This window comes from Propithecus coquereli, unplaced genomic scaffold (assembly GCF_000956105.1).
Source record: "Propithecus coquereli isolate 6110/MARCELLA unplaced genomic scaffold, Pcoq_1.0 Scaffold227, whole genome shotgun sequence".
NCBI classification, from domain to species: Eukaryota; Metazoa; Chordata; class Mammalia; order Primates; family Indriidae; genus Propithecus; species Propithecus coquereli.
In genome coordinates this window covers 1,943,960-1,964,011 of record NW_012147808.1, presented here as the reverse complement: position 1 = coordinate 1,964,011, position 20,052 = coordinate 1,943,960, and the positions used below count along the sequence as shown (strand labels likewise).

At 36.7% G+C, this 20,052-nt stretch overlaps 1 protein-coding gene across 1 annotated transcript in view; it reads left to right on the top strand.

The window, feature by feature from the left end:
* CKAP5 (cytoskeleton associated protein 5) overlaps positions 1-20,052 on the top strand; it is a 95,732-nt gene that overhangs the window by 49,804 nt on the left and 25,876 nt on the right. Inside the window, exons 9-23 of the mRNA XM_012645100.1 lie at positions 1,474-1,563; positions 1,672-1,836; positions 2,555-2,683; positions 3,425-3,607; positions 6,773-6,886; positions 7,178-7,288; positions 8,320-8,412; positions 11,636-11,821; positions 12,271-12,365; positions 14,775-14,832; positions 14,922-15,047; positions 15,656-15,795; positions 15,937-16,111; positions 17,023-17,136; positions 18,144-18,272. Coding sequence (XP_012500554.1) covers positions 1,474-1,563; positions 1,672-1,836; positions 2,555-2,683; positions 3,425-3,607; positions 6,773-6,886; positions 7,178-7,288; positions 8,320-8,412; positions 11,636-11,821; positions 12,271-12,365; positions 14,775-14,832; positions 14,922-15,047; positions 15,656-15,795; positions 15,937-16,111; positions 17,023-17,136; positions 18,144-18,272 — 1,908 coding nt within the window. The remainder of the gene's footprint in view (positions 1-1,473; positions 1,564-1,671; positions 1,837-2,554; positions 2,684-3,424; positions 3,608-6,772; positions 6,887-7,177; positions 7,289-8,319; positions 8,413-11,635; positions 11,822-12,270; positions 12,366-14,774; positions 14,833-14,921; positions 15,048-15,655; positions 15,796-15,936; positions 16,112-17,022; positions 17,137-18,143; positions 18,273-20,052) is intronic.

The window sequence follows — 20,052 nt, the reverse complement described above, 5'->3', positions numbered from 1 at the left end:
TTAATTTAACTTAAATGTTCGCTTTTTTTGTTGTTTTGGTAGAGCCAAGGTCATTTTTTAAATAACAGCTTTATTGAGATAAAACTTACACACTATAAAAACAATTAAAAAAACAATTAAATCTCATTTTATAAAATCCCATTTTAATTTATTAAATGATTGCCTGCTTCTCTAGTTTGAGTTCTAATTCTGGCTTTGTTTCACTTTGTTGTACAGGTTAAAGAATGTCTCCATTGCTCTATAGTTTGGGAGTTTTCCACCCTCCCCGTTAAAACTATAAAATATACAGTGTTAGATATCAGACTTATTAGTGGTTTAGTTTTATTTTCTTTAACTGTTTACAAACTATCTTTTTGGCAATATTTATAAAACTAAACTTTAGCTTGATAGTCATTAAAATATCTTGATTTTCAAGTTTATAACTAGTATTAAAAAGTCTTTTATATTTTTCCATGGAAACTGTATTTCTTCTAGTCTATACCACTTCTGTGAAATCTTGAAAAAAAATTTTTTCAGATGCTGTTGAGCTTTTCTTTGCTATATCTTTTGGACCTTAAAATGCCTTTTTCAGTTTGCATACTAACAAAGTGCCTGGCACTCAAGGTATATATATTGGGTATTCAATATTAAATGAATTAGCAATACTTTAGAAGATAAAATTACAAAAATTCCAGCTTCATTGTTCTAAACTCAGTACTTGAATAAGACAATATAATTCTGTTCACAAATTGCTATAATTTTTAGTATTTTTCTTCTTTCCTTTTTTTTTTTTTTTTTTTTTTGGTGTAGTGAAGGGGCAATCCATTGAGGTATATCAGCATCTTGGGTTAAGAGGAAGAACTATATGCTATACATATTCCCCTACCCTAAATCTACCTAGCTGAGAATTATTTTGTATAATGAGAGATATTACTAACAGTAATGGTTATATGGTTGCGTGTAAGGTATAGAGGCAGAAAATAATTTGAGAAACACTGCTATATTGGGACAGAATGAGAACTCTTAATTGTTCCAGCCTAAGACATTTGTGCCCTTTAGGAAAGGAAATGACTTTTAATTTAACTTAAATGTTCGCTTTTTTTGTTGTTTTGGTAGAGCCAAGGTCATTTTTTAAATAACAGCTTTATTGAGATAAAACTTACACACTACAAAATTCACCCTCTTTAAGTGGTTTTAGAATATTCACAATGTTGTATAACCATCACTACTATCCAATTCCAGAACAATTCTTCACCCCAAAAAGAAACCCCGTACCTGTTAGCAGTCATTCGCCATGCTGCTCTTTCCCTGGACCGCGGCAACCCCTAGTCCACTTTCTGACATTTTGTGTAAATGGAATCATACAATATGTGGTGTTTTGTGACTGACTTTTTTCACTTAGCATACTGTTTTCAAGGTTTAGCCATGTTCTAGCATGTATCAATACTTCATTCCTTTTTATTGCCGAATAACATTCCAAGTGTTCACTTTTAGGTCGTGCCAACCATTTTGGAAAAATTCAAAGAGAAGAAGCCCCAAGTGGTACAAGCCCTGCAGGAGGCAATTGATGCAATCTTCCTCACTGTAAGTTACAGCATGAGTTTGTGGTTTTATCTAAAGTAAATTTTGTCGATATAATATTTTGATCTTTCCAGTTGAGAAAAGCTCATTGACCACATTTTCTTTCTAAAGACCACACTACAGAACATCAGCGAGGATGTTTTAGCAGTAATGGATAATAAAAACCCAACCATCAAGCAGCAGACATCTCTTTTTATTGCAAGAAGCTTCCGCCATTGCACTGCTTCTACCCTGCCAAAGAGCTTGTTAAAGCCCTTTTGTGCTGCACTACTTAAGGTACTTACTCTTTGCAACTGGGGGAATATTCTATACCCAGGCAAGATTTTTTTTCTGTTATATATGTGACCACTTTCAGGCAGTAGATTATAATCTTTTAAGGAACAAACACTCTATAGCTTTGGAAACCGAATCCAAATTCTTATAAATGTTTGTGTTCCTATTATTGAAGGAAATCACAAGTTAGTTTTGTGATTCCACTAACTGCTAAGCATTTTTTGTTTCTTACTTGGCTCATATACTGGTGTTCAGCTGGATCTGCCCAAGCATAGGCATCAAGTGTGGAATATCTGAAGATCATTCAGGAGTGAGGCATTTTAGATAGAGTGTAAGAAGAAAAGGAAACACTTCCTGAATGTATTACCACAAGTTTCCTTAACCCAAAAAGAATTTGTGGGCTGAATGTGGTGGCTCATGCCTATAATCCCAGCACTTCAGGAGGCCAAGGCAGGAGGATTGCTTGAGCCCAGGACTTCAAGGCTGCAGTGAGCTGTTATTGTGCCACTGTGCTCCAGCCTGGGCAACACAATGAGATCCCATTTCACAAAAAAAAAAAATTGTGAAAGAGTAACTGCTAGTTGGCAAAAGGAAAGCTACACTTAGCTTCAGTAAATTGTGAAAAGCAAATTCTTTGTCGAGCAACCATGAATCTGAATTAAAATGATTCATACCTAAAATACCTGCGTTAAGATAATTTTGCTTAATTCTGGACTTACAGCACATCAATGATTCTGCACCTGAAGTCAGAGATGCTGCATTTGAAGCACTGGGTACTGCTTTGAAGGTAGTTGGTGAGAAAGCAGTAAACCCATTCTTAGCTGATGTGGACAAACTCAAGCTTGATAAGGTAAGTTAGTAATGGATTATACTGAAATTAGACAAGAGTCCTGTCTCTTTCCTTTATGATTTTATCTCTTGGAAATTAGAGTACTGGTATCCTTTTGATCAGGATTTCTCAATTTTTATTATTAATCATAGTAAGAAAGAAATTTTACATTGCACAGACATGCATGCACAATTGAAACAAATTTTGGAAGATGCTCTCTCTGGTATATTTTGTTTTCAATTTTATCTGTTCTGTTTCATTAAGAGAAAAAAATGCTGATTTTAACTCAGGAAATTTATTTCGTTCTCCACTGGTGGTTTAGACCTAGAGTTTGAAAACATAGCTTTTGAGAATTTACATTTCATTCCAGACTACACTGGTGATATTAGTAGAAACATCTTTCAAATGACAACCCCCTCCTTCAAAAAAAATCTGACCAATCTGAAGAGAATATGAAAACAATGTGAGATAAATTTGTTTCTAAAATATGGAAAATTACCTTTCTAAATATGAATGCCTTCCATCAAAAATGTGGTCATTGTAAGTTTATTATAATTCTAACTCGTGAAAAAATGAAGAGTAAGATATTAATGCATATTTACTGCCAAGAAAGTGTAGATAATATATCTTTGTTGAAAAGGAAACTTTTCTCTCTGAATTCTCATGTATAGTTGTGGTTTAGAAATGACTTATAAAATAATAATGTGGTGGATATGCTTCAAAGTTGGGCTTAATGATGTTCATCTCATTTTCATTCTCCAGATCAAAGAATGTTCAGAAAAAGTAGAACTGGTCCATGGTAAGAAAGCTGGACTAGCAGCTGATAAGAAGGAATTCAAACCTGTGCCTGGAAGGACTGCTGCTTCAGGGGCTGCAGGAGATAAGGACATGAAGGACATTTCAGCTCCCAAACCAGGACCTTTAAAAAAGGCACCTGCTACTAAGGTTAATACATGGTTTAAAAATACAATTTAGTTAGACGGAGTCATTCTCAGGTTCATGGTTGGTCCTCCAAAATGATTTTGTTTGACAAATGAATTCCTTGACCACATTGAAAATACAGCAAAACATCTGTTAACGAAGACAGAATATTCCCGCAATACATTTTGTTATTTGAAACTTTAATACAGATAAAAATGGTAATGAAGGTCTGTCTAGGAGTGTGGGTTTTTTGGTCAGTTTAACTTAAGATTTACTATCTTACCCATTTTTAAGTGTACAGTCACTAGTATTAAATACATTTGTAATGTTGTGCAACCATCACCACCGTCTATCTCCATAATACTTTTCATGTTTTAACATTGAAACTCTGTATCAATTAAACAATAACTCCTCATTCTCACCTTCTCCCAGCCCCGTTCTGTTTCTATGAATTTGACTACTTTAGATACACATATAAGTAGAATCATACAGTATTTCTTTTTGTGACTGATTTATTGCACTTAGCATAATGTCCTTAAGTTTCATCTATATTGTATATCAGAATTTCCTGCATTTTAAGGCTGAATAATATTCCACTGTGTGTGCGCATGTGTGTGCACTGCATTTTGCTTATCCATTCATTTGTCCACACTTGGGTTGCTTCTACATTTTAACTATTGTGAATGATGCTGCTATGAATATGGGTATACAAATATCTCTTCAAGATTCTACTTTCAATTCTCTTGGGTATATATGCAGACGTGGAATTGCCGGATCCTGTGGTAATTCTGTTTAGTGTTTTGAGGAACCACCGTACTGTTTTCCATAGTAGCTATACCATTTTACATTTCCACCAAGAGTGCACAAGCTTCCAGTTTTCTCCATATGCTTGCCAACACTTGTTATTTTCTGGTTTGTAAGGCTTTTTTGGTTTTTGTTTTTGACAGTAGCCATGCTAATGGGTGTGCAGTGGTATCTCATTGTAGCTTTGGTTTGCATTTCCCTGATGACTAGTAATGTTGAGCATCTTTTCATGTGCTTATTGGCCATTTGTATATTTTCTTTGGAAAAATGTCTATTTAAGTCCTTTGCCCATTTTTTAATTGGGTTGTTTGATGTTTTTGTTGTTGAGTTTTAGGAATTCTCTATATATTCTGTATATTAATTCTTTATCAGATATGTGATTTTCATATATTTTCTCCCATTGTGTGGGTTATCTTTTCACTCGTTTGATGCATAAAATTTTTTAATTTTCATGAACTCCAATTTATATTTCCTTTTGCTGCCTGTGCTATTTGTGTTATACCCAAGAAACCATAGCCAAATCCAATCTTGTGAAGCTTTGACCTATGTTTTGTTCTGAGAGTTTTATGGTTTTAGGTCTTTGATCTATTTTGAGTTAATTTTTGTATATGCTGTTCAACTTCATTCTTTTGCATCTGGATATTCAGTTTTCCAAGCACTATTTCTTTTTTTTTTGTTTGAGACAGAGTCTCACTCTGTTGGCCGGGCTAGAGTGCCGTGGCGTCAGCCTAGCTCACAGCAACCTCAAACTCCTGGGCTCAAGCGATCCTTCTGCCTCAGCCTCCCGAGTAGCTGGGACTCCAGGCGTGCGCCACCATGCCCAGCTAATTTTGTCTATATATTTTTAGTTGTCCAGCTAATTTCTGTGGGGGAGTTAGCTACACTCCCAGCAAAAAATCAGGTCCCTTAGGTAGGGGTCATTGCAAAGGAGAAGAAAATAATAGAAAATGGAAAATAATAGAAATAAAAGAATACACAGAGACAAAGGTATACTTTTATAGATTTATAAAGATAAAAGGCAAAAAGCAGGGGTACTCTGGGGTCCCTACAATATCCCGGTGAATTGTAAGGCCACAAGTGAAGTTTTACATGGGTATTTATAGGTACAGTGATCGGTTGCCAGGGGTAACAGATTTACATAATAGCACGTAGTTCGTTTTAGGTTAGAAGTCTTTCAAAAGGCTTCTATAGATCCCTTAACTAACTATGGTTACAAAATCTTTCAAGGACAAACTTCTAAGTTCTAAGATAAAGCTATTACTTAACAGAAGGGTTAAACAGAGATACAGTAGCTCCATATTTCTTTATCTAGTTATTGCAGATAGAGACAGGTCATCAAAAGTCAAGCAGGAACTGTCCCCTGGGCTAATTGTTTTTAGCCTCAGGTATCTATCTCTGGGCAGACACTCTTTGATCAGCTCTCATCCCGTGATTCCATGCAGATCTTGCTTTGTCCTTCAAAGCAGGTGAGAACCACGGGGTTGAGACTGCAACATCGCCTTGGAAAGCAGCTGTTACTGACCTTTGAGATGCCCTCCTGAGGTGGAGCAACTTTTGATATGCAAACTAACATGTTCACATATTCTTTCGGGGCAGAGCCCTGCAAAACTCCTGAGACCATTTCTGTCTCTAATATAGTAATATTAATTTATGGAGCGACAAATTTCTTTCTATTTTTGGTAGAGACGGGTCTCGCTCTTGCTCAGGCTGGTCTTGAACTCCTGACCTTGAGCGATCCACCCGCTTTGGCCTCCCAGAGTGCTGGGATTACAGGCGTGAGCCACCAGGCCCGGCCCCTGTGGACTCTCTTAAGTGTGAGAGTTATCTGCTGCAGATGCAAAAAGTTTGATTCTCCTTCTCCACCCCTCCTCCCACCCGGGACCCCCCCCCCACCCAGCATGGAGTTAGGGGAAGAGAAGATATAACCCCTTTTTTCCTTTGCAAATTTATATAGTTTTATTATACTATATTCACTTCTAATTGTGGAACCTTAAGGTTAAGTATTGAGTAAATGTTCCAACTTAGAAACTGTTCTTTACTAATGTAGGAAAGATTTAGAGACATTTAAAGGCATCAGGATGTCATTCTCAAATCTGTAAATGTATTAATAGTATAATTTCAGTTCATCACTTTGTTTCCTTTCTCATTAGCTTATTCTGAATTAGAGGTTTTTCATATGGGGTCTGTAGATTACCCAATGGATGGTCTTCAGGGGTTCCATCTTACCTTGAAACTGTACTTAATTTGTGGACACAAAACATGTGTTCGTTAGGTGATCCCTCATTTTAATCAAATTTTTAAGTGGTTCTGTGACCCAAAAAAGTTTAAAAACCACTGTTTTATATCCTTAAGTGGTTTAATTTTTACTTTCTAAATTGCTCTTAGGCTGGTGGGCCACCTAAGAAAGGGAAACCAACTGCACCAGGAGGTACAGGGAGCACTGGAACCAAGAACAAGAAAGGATTGGAAACCAAAGAAATAGTGGAGCCTGAGCTCTCGGTCAGTATTACACACAGTGCCTCAAACTCATGAAACTGTGGAAAGCAGGACCTATGAGAAGATTTGAGTTCTTTTTCTGTGGGGTTCTATAACATATAGTTAATTGATACCTTTTAGCTTATTTAAACTGCCTTGGACAAACTTCACCTTTGTGGCAATGTAACGGAAGCCTCAGATACTATAGCATATCTATGGGAGTATTCTTTTAGTTTTGGCTGGGGCATATTTACAAGCCTGACATCTGTTTCCTTAAGCAATTCCTAATTTTAATATGTGTTTTGTATCTTACAGATAGAAGTATGTGAAGAAAAAGCTTCAGTTGTCCTTCCCCCTACCTGTATACAGGTTCTAGACAGCAGTAACTGGAAAGAAAGGCTAGCCTGTATGGAAGAGTTCCAAAAGGTAGGTGCAGAGGGATGGTTTCAGTGGGAAAGAAAATTAGATATATGGAAATAATCAAATTGACAAATGAAGGATTTATCCTAATTTCTGTATTTTATAACCAGTGAACATGTTTCATGGTGTTAACTAAAGATGAGGTAGGGTTTTTTTTTGAGTTTGGGGTTTTTGTTTGTTTTTTGTAGCCATGTAGTGTTTGTTATCTTTTAACATCTGCATTCTGTGGCTTCTGTAAGTTCATAACTTAATACTTATTCAAGAAAATCAGGTTCTTATTTTGAGTTATAAGGCTTAGATTAATTTTTAAATTATGATGCTTGCACATAAACTTACTAGGCAAACAGGTCTGTCCACTTAAACTGCCCCTCATCCATTTCTGTGTCTCCCTCTTTGTCTTCATGATTCCTTGGTAGAATAGACATTATTCATTGATATGAAAAGCTCTCAAAAACCTGCATTGGAAAGGAGCTTGGCAGCTGGTTTGACATATGCTGTGTGATTATAATGAGGAGGGGTGTGGGAAAACTGAAGAGCACTGGGACTTGAGGCAGGCACCTTCCAGTCCCACATCTGCTGCTCATCTGGTTTAGGCCTGAGTTTGTGCATCTTTGAAATTTAATACTTTAGAACTTCTAATCTACTCTACTCCACTATGTTTTTAAGAAAAGTAAGAGAAATATATATAAACAGTTTCTGCCACACACAAGGCTAATGAAAACTATTAGTATTACTTTCCGTAGAGCAAATTATTTGTGAATTCCTGAAATGTGAAATAAAAAAGTTTCAGTGATATTAATATAACAGCCATATACCAGCCATATACCAAGCATCTAGCTTAAGAAATAAAGCGTTATAGACACATACACATGCACACACAAAGAAATAAAGCATTATAACAGAAACTGTAAAAGTTCCCTCTCTAACCCTCCTCTGTTTTATTCTACTGCCTCCTTCAGAGGTAACCACTTACCTGAGTTTGCCTTGGAACTAATCTTTAACCCTTTAACTCTCTTATTCTCTTACTTTACGTCAAGGCTGTTGAACTTATGGACCGAACTGAAATGCCATGCCAAGCATTAGTGAGGATGCTGGCCAAGAAACCTGGATGGAAAGAAACTAATTTTCAGGTAATTTTTAATTGGAGATTTAATGTTTTTTTATCAAAGTAATTTATGTCACTTTATCCTATGGAGTAATATAGAGGTATAGTTCTGATAATGATTTTTATTGAACAATGGAGTGTGTGCATTTTGATTGAACACATAACTACAGTTCATCCTTGGGTTGCATATAACTTTGTTTTTTTGGAGACACAGTAGTCTTACTCTGTCACCCTGTGTAGAGTATAGTGGTGTCATCATAGCTCACTGCAACCTCAAACTCCTAGGCTCAAGTGATCCTCCTGCCTCAGCCTCCCAAGTAGCTGGGACTACAGGCGCACACCATGATGCCAGGCTAATTTTTCTATTTTTAGTGGAGACAGGGTCTCACTCTTTCTCAGGCTGGTCTAAGACTCCTGAGCCCAAGCAGTCCTCCTATCTTGGCCTCCTAGAGTGCTAAGATTACAGGTATGAGCCACCACGCTCGGACTAAAACTCACTGTTTTTAAGTGTGCAATGCTATGGCTTTCGTATATTCACAGAGTTCTGCAACTCTTGCCACTATCCAATTTTAGAACTAGATGTTTTCATTACCCCGAAAAGAAACCCCATGCTTCTTAGCAATCACTCTCCATTCCTCCCCTATCCCCAGCCCTTGACAACTATTAATCTATTTTCTGTCACTATGGATTTACCTCTTCTGGATATTTCATGTAAGTAGAATCATACAATATGTGGACTTTTGTGTGTGGCTTTCAATTAGCATAATGTTTTCAATGTTCATCCCTATTGTAGCATGTGTCAGTTCTTTTTTACTGCCAAATAACATTCCATTGTATAAATGTACCACTTTGTTTTTTTTTGAGACAGAGTCTCACTGTGTTGCCCGGGCTAGAGTGCCATGGCATCATCCTAGCTCACAGCAACCTCAAACTCCTGGGCTCAAGCGATCCTCCTGCCTCAGCCTCCCGAGTAGCTGGGACTACAGGCATGCGCCACCATGCCCGGCTATTTTTTTTATATATTTTTAGTTTTTCCAATTAATTTCTTTCTATTTTTAGTAGAGACGGGGTCTCGCTCTTGCTCAGGGTGGTCTCGAACTCCTGAGCTCAAACAATCCGCCCGCCTCGGCCTCCCAGAGAGCTAGGATTACAGGCGTGAGCCACCGCGCCCGGCCCTAAATGTACTACTTTTTATCTTCCCATTGATTAGTCAGTGTGCATTTGGGTTGTTTCCACCACTTTTTGGCTTTTGTGAATAATGCTGCAATTCACATTCGTGTAGAAATTTTTATATGAACACATGTTTTCTGTTAAGCATATGGTAGAAGTAGAATTGGGGTGTCATATGGTAACTCTGTTTAACTTTTTGAGAAATTGACAAACTTTTCCAAGTGATCACAACATTTTACCTTTGCATCAGGAATGTATGAGAATTCCAATTTCTCTGTATGCTTGCCAGTATTTATTTTTCATTTTTTTGATTCTAGTCATCCTAGAGAGTATGAAATGTAATCTAATTGTGATTTTTTTTATTTTCAGCCACCAAAGTCTCTTTCTCAGTTAACTTAGTGATCAGCTAATGACGGGACAGAGACTTCCTTAAATGCCTTGAACCAATATGTCTTCCCCTGCCCTTGCCAAGGGTATCTGTATGTGTGTGTGTGTGCGTGAGTGCTGGGATATGCCTTCAATGCACACAGCCTTGAATACACACATGACCTAGATTCTCAAAGTCCCCTGTGGACGTCTTATTCCCTATGCTTTTTTTTTTTTTTTAAGGCAGGGTCTCACTCTGTTGACTGGGTTAGAGTGCAAGTGGCACAGTCATAGGTCACTGCAACCTCAAACTCTCCTGGGCTCAAGCTATCCATCCTCCTGCCTTAGCCTCCCAAGTAACTGGAACTACAGGTGCACAGCCACATCCTGCTAAATTTTGTATTTTTTGTAGAGACAGAGTCTTGCTACATTGTTCAGGCTGGTCTCAAACTCCTGGCCTCAAGTAATGCTCCTGCCTCAGCCTCCAAAAGTGCTAGGATTATAGACATGAGCCACTGTGCCCAGCTATATCTTCCTTTTATGTTTTTGACCAAGCTCCTTTGCCCCAGCTGGTATTGCAGCCTCAGGTAGCTGTGATGTTAGATGTTAGACAGTTGCTACTGATTGTTTCTAGCTAGTCAGGTCAAATAAGTCCTTCAAATGGGCTTTTCCAGGCAGCTTGCAGACAAGACAGACAGTGCTTTGCATAGGAACTTTTTGAGGAGCTGCAAACGTGGTCCGCCACCCTCTAGGTTTTTACAGTTACTGTAGTTAAGAGACTGATGGCTTTGAAGGCTACGGTGGAGCTGAGAAGAAGATAGGAACAAGGCAAGTTATAGCAACAGAAAGCTCACTGTTCTTACTGAGATTCAGCAGCTTTTCTTTAAATGCTCCTTGTGTCGTTGCAAGCCTTTTTAATTTTCAGAGTTCTGAAAGAAGTTGATTTTGGTAGTTTTTGCCAACATTCTTGTTGCTTTTATGGAGGATCAGCTTTTTAGAGGTACTTATTCCACCATCCCAGAAGTCCCACTAAAGATAATTACACTTAAAAGAGGGTGCTTATTATCTAAATGGATCTATAGTTGATGGAAGTTCTAGTAGCTTGACAGAGTGAAGTTAAAATATTCACATAGTACAAAGAGAGAAATATTTATGAGCAAAGGAATCCTAGGCCCTATAGGTCTGCCATCACATTAACATTTTAAATTGTTTTATTCTTTTATTCTTCCACTTAGAAAGCTATAAGTTCTCTAAAATCTCCCAAGTTCTATTTTGTGTATGTGCATTGTGAGAGTTGTACTTTTTCTGTAGGCAGCTCTAGTAGTAACTCTTGAGTTAGTTATACAGTCAGTATAGTGATTTATTATGTACTTTAGGATATGTATTCAGTACTAAATGCAAATAATCATAAGAGGAAGAAAATACAGAAATTAGATTTTTCAACTCATAAAGTTTCCATGTGGTACCATTGCTTGTTAATATTTTGAAACATTGAGTGGTTTGGGTTTTTTCCTCTCTTCACTGTCAGTTAACTTCTTTAACTGATACCAATTAAAAGATAAAAATTATTTTACTTCTTTGCTTAAAATTCTGATTTTAGTTTGGTTGTGTTCTCAGCTGTCCCTGTGTTACATCTTCAGGCTGCTGTTAATATAAGTAAATAAGTAAGTACCTTTGGTTTACTCATAACTTTAATACTTATCCTTACTCAGGTGATGCAAATGAAGCTTCACATAGTGGCTTTGATTGCCCAGAAGGGAAATTTTTCCAAAACTTCAGCTCAGATTGTATTAGATGGCCTTGTAGACAAGATTGGAGATGTGAAATGTGGGAACAATGCAAAAGAAGCCATGACAGCAATAGCTGAAGCTTGCATGTTGCCGTGGACAGCTGAACAGGTTAGTGACAGAGAGCTCTCATTCCCAAGTTTCACAGTTTTTTCCCAAATTTTAATTTAAGCTTACTAATTATACTTTAGTTCTTTTCGTGTAAAACCAGTTTTGATACTGCATTTTTATTTTTTACTTTTAATAATATACTGTCACCTGATAATAAAAATTTATCAAGAATATTCTACCAAAGGTGAGAATAATTTTCTCTTAAAACATTATAAGCCAGAGTGATCATTAGTGAAAAGCTATAAACAGTCTAGAACGCTTTTAGTACTACTGTGACTTTTGTCATTTTCTTGGCGTAGGTTAACTGTTATTCCTAAGGCATTCTTGCAGTTTGTTTTAGTACTAGAAAACAATGTTTAATCCACATCTGATCTGCCTTAACTTCATCCTGTATTTCTTTAAGAAATATGAGAAAAAAATGCAGATCTATTGTTTTTCCCCTGCTTCAGGTTATGTCAATGGCTTTCTCACAGAAGAATCCCAAGAATCAGTCAGAAACTCTGAATTGGCTATCAAATGCCATAAAAGAATTTGGTTTTTCTGGGTAAGTCAGAAAGAAATCAAATGGAAAATAATTAAATGTTTTTCCAGTCTCTGATTGATAATTATATTTGTTGTAGCTATCTCTGCTTATTTCTGAAGCTCTAGAGCTGAGTTGTCTCATTTATATAAAAGAAAACTACTTTTGTTCTCAAAAGTCTACATTGGCTCGTGTTCCTGCATTTTGCTATCCACTAAAAGAGTTTTCTAAGTTATTTTTCCTCAAGTGTTAATAGTTGTCCCACAGAAAAGCCAGTTTCCAAGGATTTCTAGCTAACTACATTTGGAAATTATTACATAGAATCACATTTGTTTACAGACCTACAGTGTACCTTGGTGAATTAAATGCTCTCAGAAGTCTTGCAATAGAAGAGCTTGTTTAACTGTTAACTTGCTGTTTCCCAATCTTATTTGCATATAGAACATAGTTGTTTATTTTGTTTAACAAAATTTTACATAGCTTACTTTATTCCAGGCACTTTTTTTTTTTTTTTTATTTCAGCATATTACGAGAGTACAGATGTTTAGGTTACGTATGTTGCCCTTGCCCCCCCGCCCCCCTCTCCCCCTAAGTCCGAGTTTCAAATATGTCCATCCTTCGGGTGGTGCGCATTGCACTCTTTGTGTATGCAAATCCCCCTCTCCCCTCCCCCCTGCCCAACATCCAATAGATGTTATTCTTATATGTTCACTTATGTGTTGATCAGTTCAGGCACTTTTTTAAAAGCACTTCCTAAGGAATAATTCGATTTAATCCTCATAAAAGCCACATGAGGTATTACATTATCCCTGTTTTATAGATGAGGAAACTAAGGCACAGAAAGCTTAAGTAGTCTGCCCACATCATAGTTAAGAAAGTGGCAAAGCCAAGGTTTGAATCCAGGTATTCTGGCTCCAAGAGAGAATGCTATAACTGCTATACTATCTTGCCTTTCTCTGTGACATGCCTCTTAATCTCTTGTAAAACAGAATGTTGAGTTCTGATTGAAGAAACACTACTCTAGAAGTTATCATTCAAGCAAAGAATTGTTTGTTATGTCATTCTCTGAGGTGTCCTCCCATAGTTGAGGATATTGCTACAGTTCCTTCTTAATTTTTGATGTAAAACTAACCTTTTGGCATGTCACATAAAGCCAAGTGACTATTTTCCCCTTCTTTATGATAATGTTTCATTTATTCATTTACTAAACAAGTACATACTGGCCAGTACTCTGTTCCAATCATTTGTTCCAGTCCCTGGGAATACATAATGGACAAAATTAATTTTCTGCTTTCTTGGGACTTATATTTCAGTAAGGGGAGACATAAAATAAATAAATAAATCAGGAGGCATAAGAACAATGGAATAAAAATAAAGCAGGATAAGGGATTAGATGGTATCAACTTGATATAGTTGGTATGGTGTTGTTTTCTATAGGGTAGTTCAGAAATTTGTCCTGAAAAAATGACATTTGAACAGAGATCAAGACGTGAGGGAGCAAGATGTGATAATCTGGGAGAAGAGCATTCTAGACTAAGGGAACATCAAGTGCAAAAGCCCTGTGGTAGGAGCATGTGTGATGCATTTAAACAGAGCAAGGAATGCATGCTCTTCAGAATGTAGCTGGAGTAGAATAAGTGAGCACATAGGAAGTGGTAGAAGATCAGATCAGAGAAAGAATGAGGGGCCAGGCCATGTACGGCCTCAATGTTTTGAGTAAGTTGGGAAACCATTAGAGGGTTTTTGAGCAGAACAGTAAACAGGATCATTCTATGGTCAGAACAGATAGGGAGGATCAAAGACAGGGAGACTAATCAGTAGGCTATTGGAATAATCCTGTCAAGAAATTATAGTGGCCTGGGCATAGATTTTTAGGGGTGGAAGTGTTATGGACTCAGAATATATTTTAAAAGTAGAACTGAACAGGATAATGGGTATAAGAGAGATGAGTCAGGGATAACTCTGAAGAGCCTGCATAACTGGAAGAAAAATGTGGCTCTTTACCGAGATAGAGAAGACTGTGGGAGGAACAGGTTTTGGGGTTGGGGTGTAGACAGTCAGGAGTTTGGTTTTTGACATACTTAGATGTAGGATGTCTGCTGGACATGCAAATGGAAATGTCACAAAGGCAGTGGGATATATAAATCTGGAGTTCAGGACAGAGTTCAGGAATGAATTTAAGACTCTTAATTAGGCATAATAGGACTATCAGTATATAGATAGTATTTAAAGCTCACTTTATTTATTTTTTTTCTTTTGGGGGTGGTGGGCAGGGGTTATGAGTGGGAGGAGCTAAAGCTCACTTTAATGTGAGCATAGAAAGAGAATATGTGAGAACTCCTCCAAAGGGAGCCAGTCCTAGAGTCTGGCTTTATGATACTTTTGAGTATTTTGAGGGTTTTGTTTGTTTTTAATTCTAAATGTTTCTTCTAGGTTGAATGTCAAAGCTTTCATTAGCAATGTGAAGACAGCTCTTGCTGCAACAAACCCAGTGAGTACATACCAGCATATATAGGAGCATTATTGCCATCTTTGTGGTTCTGTTCTGATTTGGAAAGTTCTTTTTGTTCTTTATGGCAGGCTGTCAGGACTTCTGCCATCACCCTCCTTGGCGTGATGTATCTGTATGTTGGTCCCTCTTTGCGAATGTTCTTTGAGGATGAGAAGCCTGCGCTCCTATCCCAGATAGATGCAGAATTTGAGAAGGTAAAGGTTCCACATATGATATAATCCATTGGTGGACTTGAGACTCTCGTATTAGTTAAAATTAAACGCTTAAACCTTTGGAATAAAGAATGTGTATGTATTTGGTTTTATGTGCATAAAGTATCCCTGGAAGGTTTCATGAGCAATTGATGACTTTGTCTACGAGGAAGGGATCTGGGTAGCCATGGTTCAGAATGGGAAATTTTCTTCTTTACATCCTTTTGTACTTTTGGAATTTCAAAGATTGTGAATGTATAACCTTTCAAAAAGTATAGTAAATAGAACTTTTTTTTTAGATTTAAAATAAAAAACATCACTTAATCTTCCTTGAATACATTTTCTAACAAATTGCTGAGTATTGGCAGACTTGTTCTGTGTTGTCTTGGGCGCATGAGTCATGCAATTGAAAAATCAGATTCTAATAGGTTTGTATAAAAATAACTTTTGCCCTGTATTCTCAAAATTGTAAACAGGTAAGAATTAAAATATCTATTGTGTAAATAAGCACTATGAAGGAATGAGAAAGTTTGACACAGGTACCTTCTCTAATTTGTTTGCTCTCATATCCTTCATCAAGTTATTAGCCTCACTAATTCATTTGTGTGTAGATGCAGGGACAAAGCCCACCTGCTCCAACCAGGGGAATTTCCAAGCACAGTACAAGTGGTACAGATGAAGGAGAAGATGGAGATGAGCCAGATGATGGGGGCAATGATGTTGTTGATCTTTTGCCAAGGACAGAGATCAGGTAGGTTGCAGTCTGTGAAATGGTTTATTTGATTCATTATATTGAATTTTTAATGGTGCCTTCTATTTGAATATAGTAGAGGGAACTTATGTGACATTATTTTAGGAGTCTGGAATTAAGGTTCTGTCTTCTGTTTTTCAGTGATAAAATCACTTCAGAGTTGGTATCTAAGATTGGTGACAAGAATTGGAAGATCAGGAAAGAAGGCCTAGATGAAGTGGCAGGTATTATCAATGAAGCAAAATTTATCCAACCGAATATAGGTGAACTTCCAACTGCCTTGAAGGGTCGACTCAATGATTCAAATAAAATCTTGGTATGTAGAGCATGTGCCTGTTCCTTTTCCCCTCCCTCATCCCTGCTGTAGGTGTTTCTTTTTCAATGTAGCCTTCACTAGCAAATGAGTGGTCACTTTATTTGCTTTGAACTAGAAATAGCTTCTTTTAATTTATTAAATGTATCTCAAGGTATGTTGGTAGATGGCAGATTTATTAATCAAATTTTATGAATTTCAGAATTTACTTTTTTCAGGAATCCAATATTATTAATAAATATCTTTGTATAAAACTCAAACATGCTTAATTTCTAATTTTTATTTTCTCTTTTTTCCCCACCCCTCCCCCCTTAATTTCTAATTTTTAAATTTGGATTTTTATGTCAGTTTCCTTAAACTAGGCTTTACCTTAATGTTGTAAAGTAGTATAATCTCTGGTTTAAAATTCTAATTGTCCAGTTTTATGAACTGATGATAAAAAGAGAGACTACTACTTGGCCGGGTGCAGTAGCTCACACCTGTAATCCTAGCACTCTGGAAGGTTGAGGCGGGAGGATCGCTTGGGGTTAGAAGTCAAGACCAGCCTGAGCAAGAGCGAGACCCTGGCTCTATCAAAAATAGAAAAAATCAGCCAGATGTGGTGGTATGCACCTGTAGTCCCAGCTACTTGGGAGACTGAAGCAGGAGGATCACTTGAGCCCAGGAGTTTGAGGTTGCAGTAAGCTATGATGATGCCACTGCTTTCTACCCAGAGCAACAGAGCAAGACCCTGTCTTAAAAAAAAATACAACTATCTAAAAATTAATCACAAACTAATTAGAACAGTGTCATAAGCTGATGTCTCTGTCTCTTAAGTAAGCCAGAAATCTACTGTATTGACCATTTGCAAACTTGCAAAACTTTGAGCACAGCTTGCTTATGGCTTGAACATAGTGTTGGCTCTTTCTCCTCAGGTGCAGCAGACATTGAATATTCTCCAGCAACTGGCAGTAGCGATGGGCCCAAATATCAAGCAACATGTAAAGAATTTAGGCATCCCTATCATCACAGTCCTTGGAGACAGCAAGGTAAACCTAATAAATCTTTACAACTCCATTCTGGAATAGACTAGCCACATGCTTAGGCAAAAGATAATTTTCTTTTCTAGAGTACATGCAAAGCCTTTATTAACTTTATAATAGAAGAAAAATAGTAAATATTTTTTTATCTTCTAGGCATTACTACAGGACTAGCTTTATGACCCTAAGAGAAGTTATTTTCTCTGAGGGTCAGTTTCTTTATCTGAAATTTCTTTGTTTACAAAATTAAATGAGTCTGTATGTAAGGTACATTTTATTATGCCTATCTCGTATAGTATGCATTCAGTAAATGGTTGCTGTTATGATTATGACATCGTTGTATAAAGTATTGGTATAGTGAATAAATATATGAGGTTTTGGGTCATGAAGTTATTTTCTGTCTTTTTTCCCCTCTCTGAACTAGAGCAGGATCTTTGGTAGTTCAGTAAGATATTTGTAGTTTGACAGTCCTAGAAGTCACTGAGTGTCAGGAAAGGGTACAAGCCTCTTATATTTAGCCCTAGACTGAATATTTGAGTGTTTCTTTACTTTTGTGCAATTCATTTAATTTGAGGAGTTGTGGTATTTTAATATTAATATAAAAACGTAACTTATACTTTTAGTCAAATTGTTAACAATTTCATTCTTAACCATTATGAGGTCTTTAACATGTAGAATTCCATTCTTTAGCAGGGAGTCACGATCATAAGAGCCTCCAATAATTCAGGAAATAAAATCTAAGAGTTTATTCTTCTTACATGGTATTTTATGTCTAGATCATTATTTTCTAATTAACTGAGTATAGGAGTTTTATAATATAATATAGAGTTTTATATTTCTATTTTGTTTTGGTACAACCACAGAACTATTTTCTGTTTCAGAGAAGATGGTTCCAAGTGTGTTCATACAGACCTTAAAGAAACCTCCACTGAGTTGTGTTCATAAAGTAACAATGTTCACCCCCTACCTCCAAACTATAGTTGATGTTATTTTTGCCTATCCTCTTCTCTGTGTAGAACAATGTTCGAGCAGCTGCCCTAGCAACTGTGAATGCTTGGGCCGAACAGACTGGCATGAAGGAATGGCTGGAGGGAGAAGATCTTTCTGAAGAGCTCAAAAAGGAAAACCCTTTCTTGAGGCAAGAGGTTAGTACTAAATTAATCATGTGCATTACTCATGTCTTTTACTTCACTTGGGCCTGCCTGATAAATATACTAAATTTCTGGTTAGAATGTTGGCTATGGTTAGAGTTTCATTATAAAACAGTTAATAAATGAAACCAAATTCCTAGAGCTTTTGTATTCGTGTGCTGCTTTTTTTTCCTTTTGTGTGCTTTTTTTTTTTTTTTTTAACAATAAAACTTCTTAAAGGACTAGTCTTTTTGTGGAATTTTTTCTTAAACTCTTAAATGGTAAAAGTTTTAACCAGAACACAAAAATAAGAGTTTAATATTTGAAAATCCATGATTGTAATCCATCATATCCACAAAATAAAGAACAAAGATCATATGATCATATCAGTTGATGCAAAAAAAGCATTTGACAAAATCCAACACTCATTCATGATTAAAAATTCTCAACAAGTCAATAATAGAAGAGAATTACTTCAGCTGGATATAAAGAGCATCTGCAAAAAACCTCTACAGTTAACATTAAATGGTGAGAGACTGAATGCTTTCCCCATAAGATGTGGAACAAAGCAGGGATATTGACTCTCATTACTATTCAACATAGCACTGGAAGCCCTAGTCACTGTAATAAGGCAAGGAAAAGAAATGAAAGTCATACAGATTGGAAAAAGTAAATAAAGGATAAATCTGTTTCTAACTGGAGATAACATGACTATGTACATAGAAAATTCCAAGAAATCTACAAGTAAACTCCTAGAACTAATTGATGAGTTCCACAAGATTGTAAGATACAAAGCCAACATAACAAAAATCAGTCACATTTCTTTATACTACAATGAACATGTGAAAACCGAAATTAAAAAAATACTGTTTCACAGTTGCTCCCAAGAAAATGAAATCCTTAGGTATATATACACCTAACAAAACAAATATAAAATATGTATGCTGAAAGTTACGGAATTCTGATGATGGGATTCAAACAAGACCTAAATAAATGGAGAGACAACTGAACATAGAGATGTCAATTCTTAAATTGATCTGTAGGTTTAAAGCAATTCCTGTCAAAATTGCAGCAAGATTTTTATAGACAAAGATATGCTTATTCTAATTTATATGGAAAAGCACAAGCCTTAGAATACCTAAAACAATCTTCACAAAGAAGAAAAGAAAACAGGAGGACTTACTTTGCCTTTTTTTTATTTTTTTAAGGCCAGTCAAGTGAAGCAGTGGGAGTGGAGAAGGATCAGTTAGTTATATACACTGCTGCACTCAGCCCAGCCCACTTTATCATATATTAAGGTTAACTATATTGCTAATGTAATCAAGACATTGCGATGCTGGTGATAGAGGGGGATAGAAATGTACACGTAGACAAGTAGAAAGTAGAACAGAAGAGAGAACCCAGAAATAGATCCACACTAATATAATCAACTAATTTTTTACAAAACTACAAAACTAATTCAGTAGAGGAAGGGTAGCCTTTTGGACAAATGATTCTGGAGCAGTTGGATATCCATAGACCAAAAAAAAAAAAAATGGGCTGGGCGTGGTGGCTCACGCCTGTAATCCTAGCACTCTGGGAGGCCGAGGTGGGAGGATCACTCAAGGTCAGGAGTTCAAGACCAGCCTGAGCAAGAGCAAGACCCCCATCTCTACTAAAAATACAAAGAAATTAGCTGGACAACTAAAAATATACAGAAAAAATTAGCTGGGCATGGTGGCGCATGCCTGTAGTCCCAGCTACTTGGGAGGCTGAGGCAGAGTATCGCTTGAGCCCAGGAGTTTGAGGTTGCTGT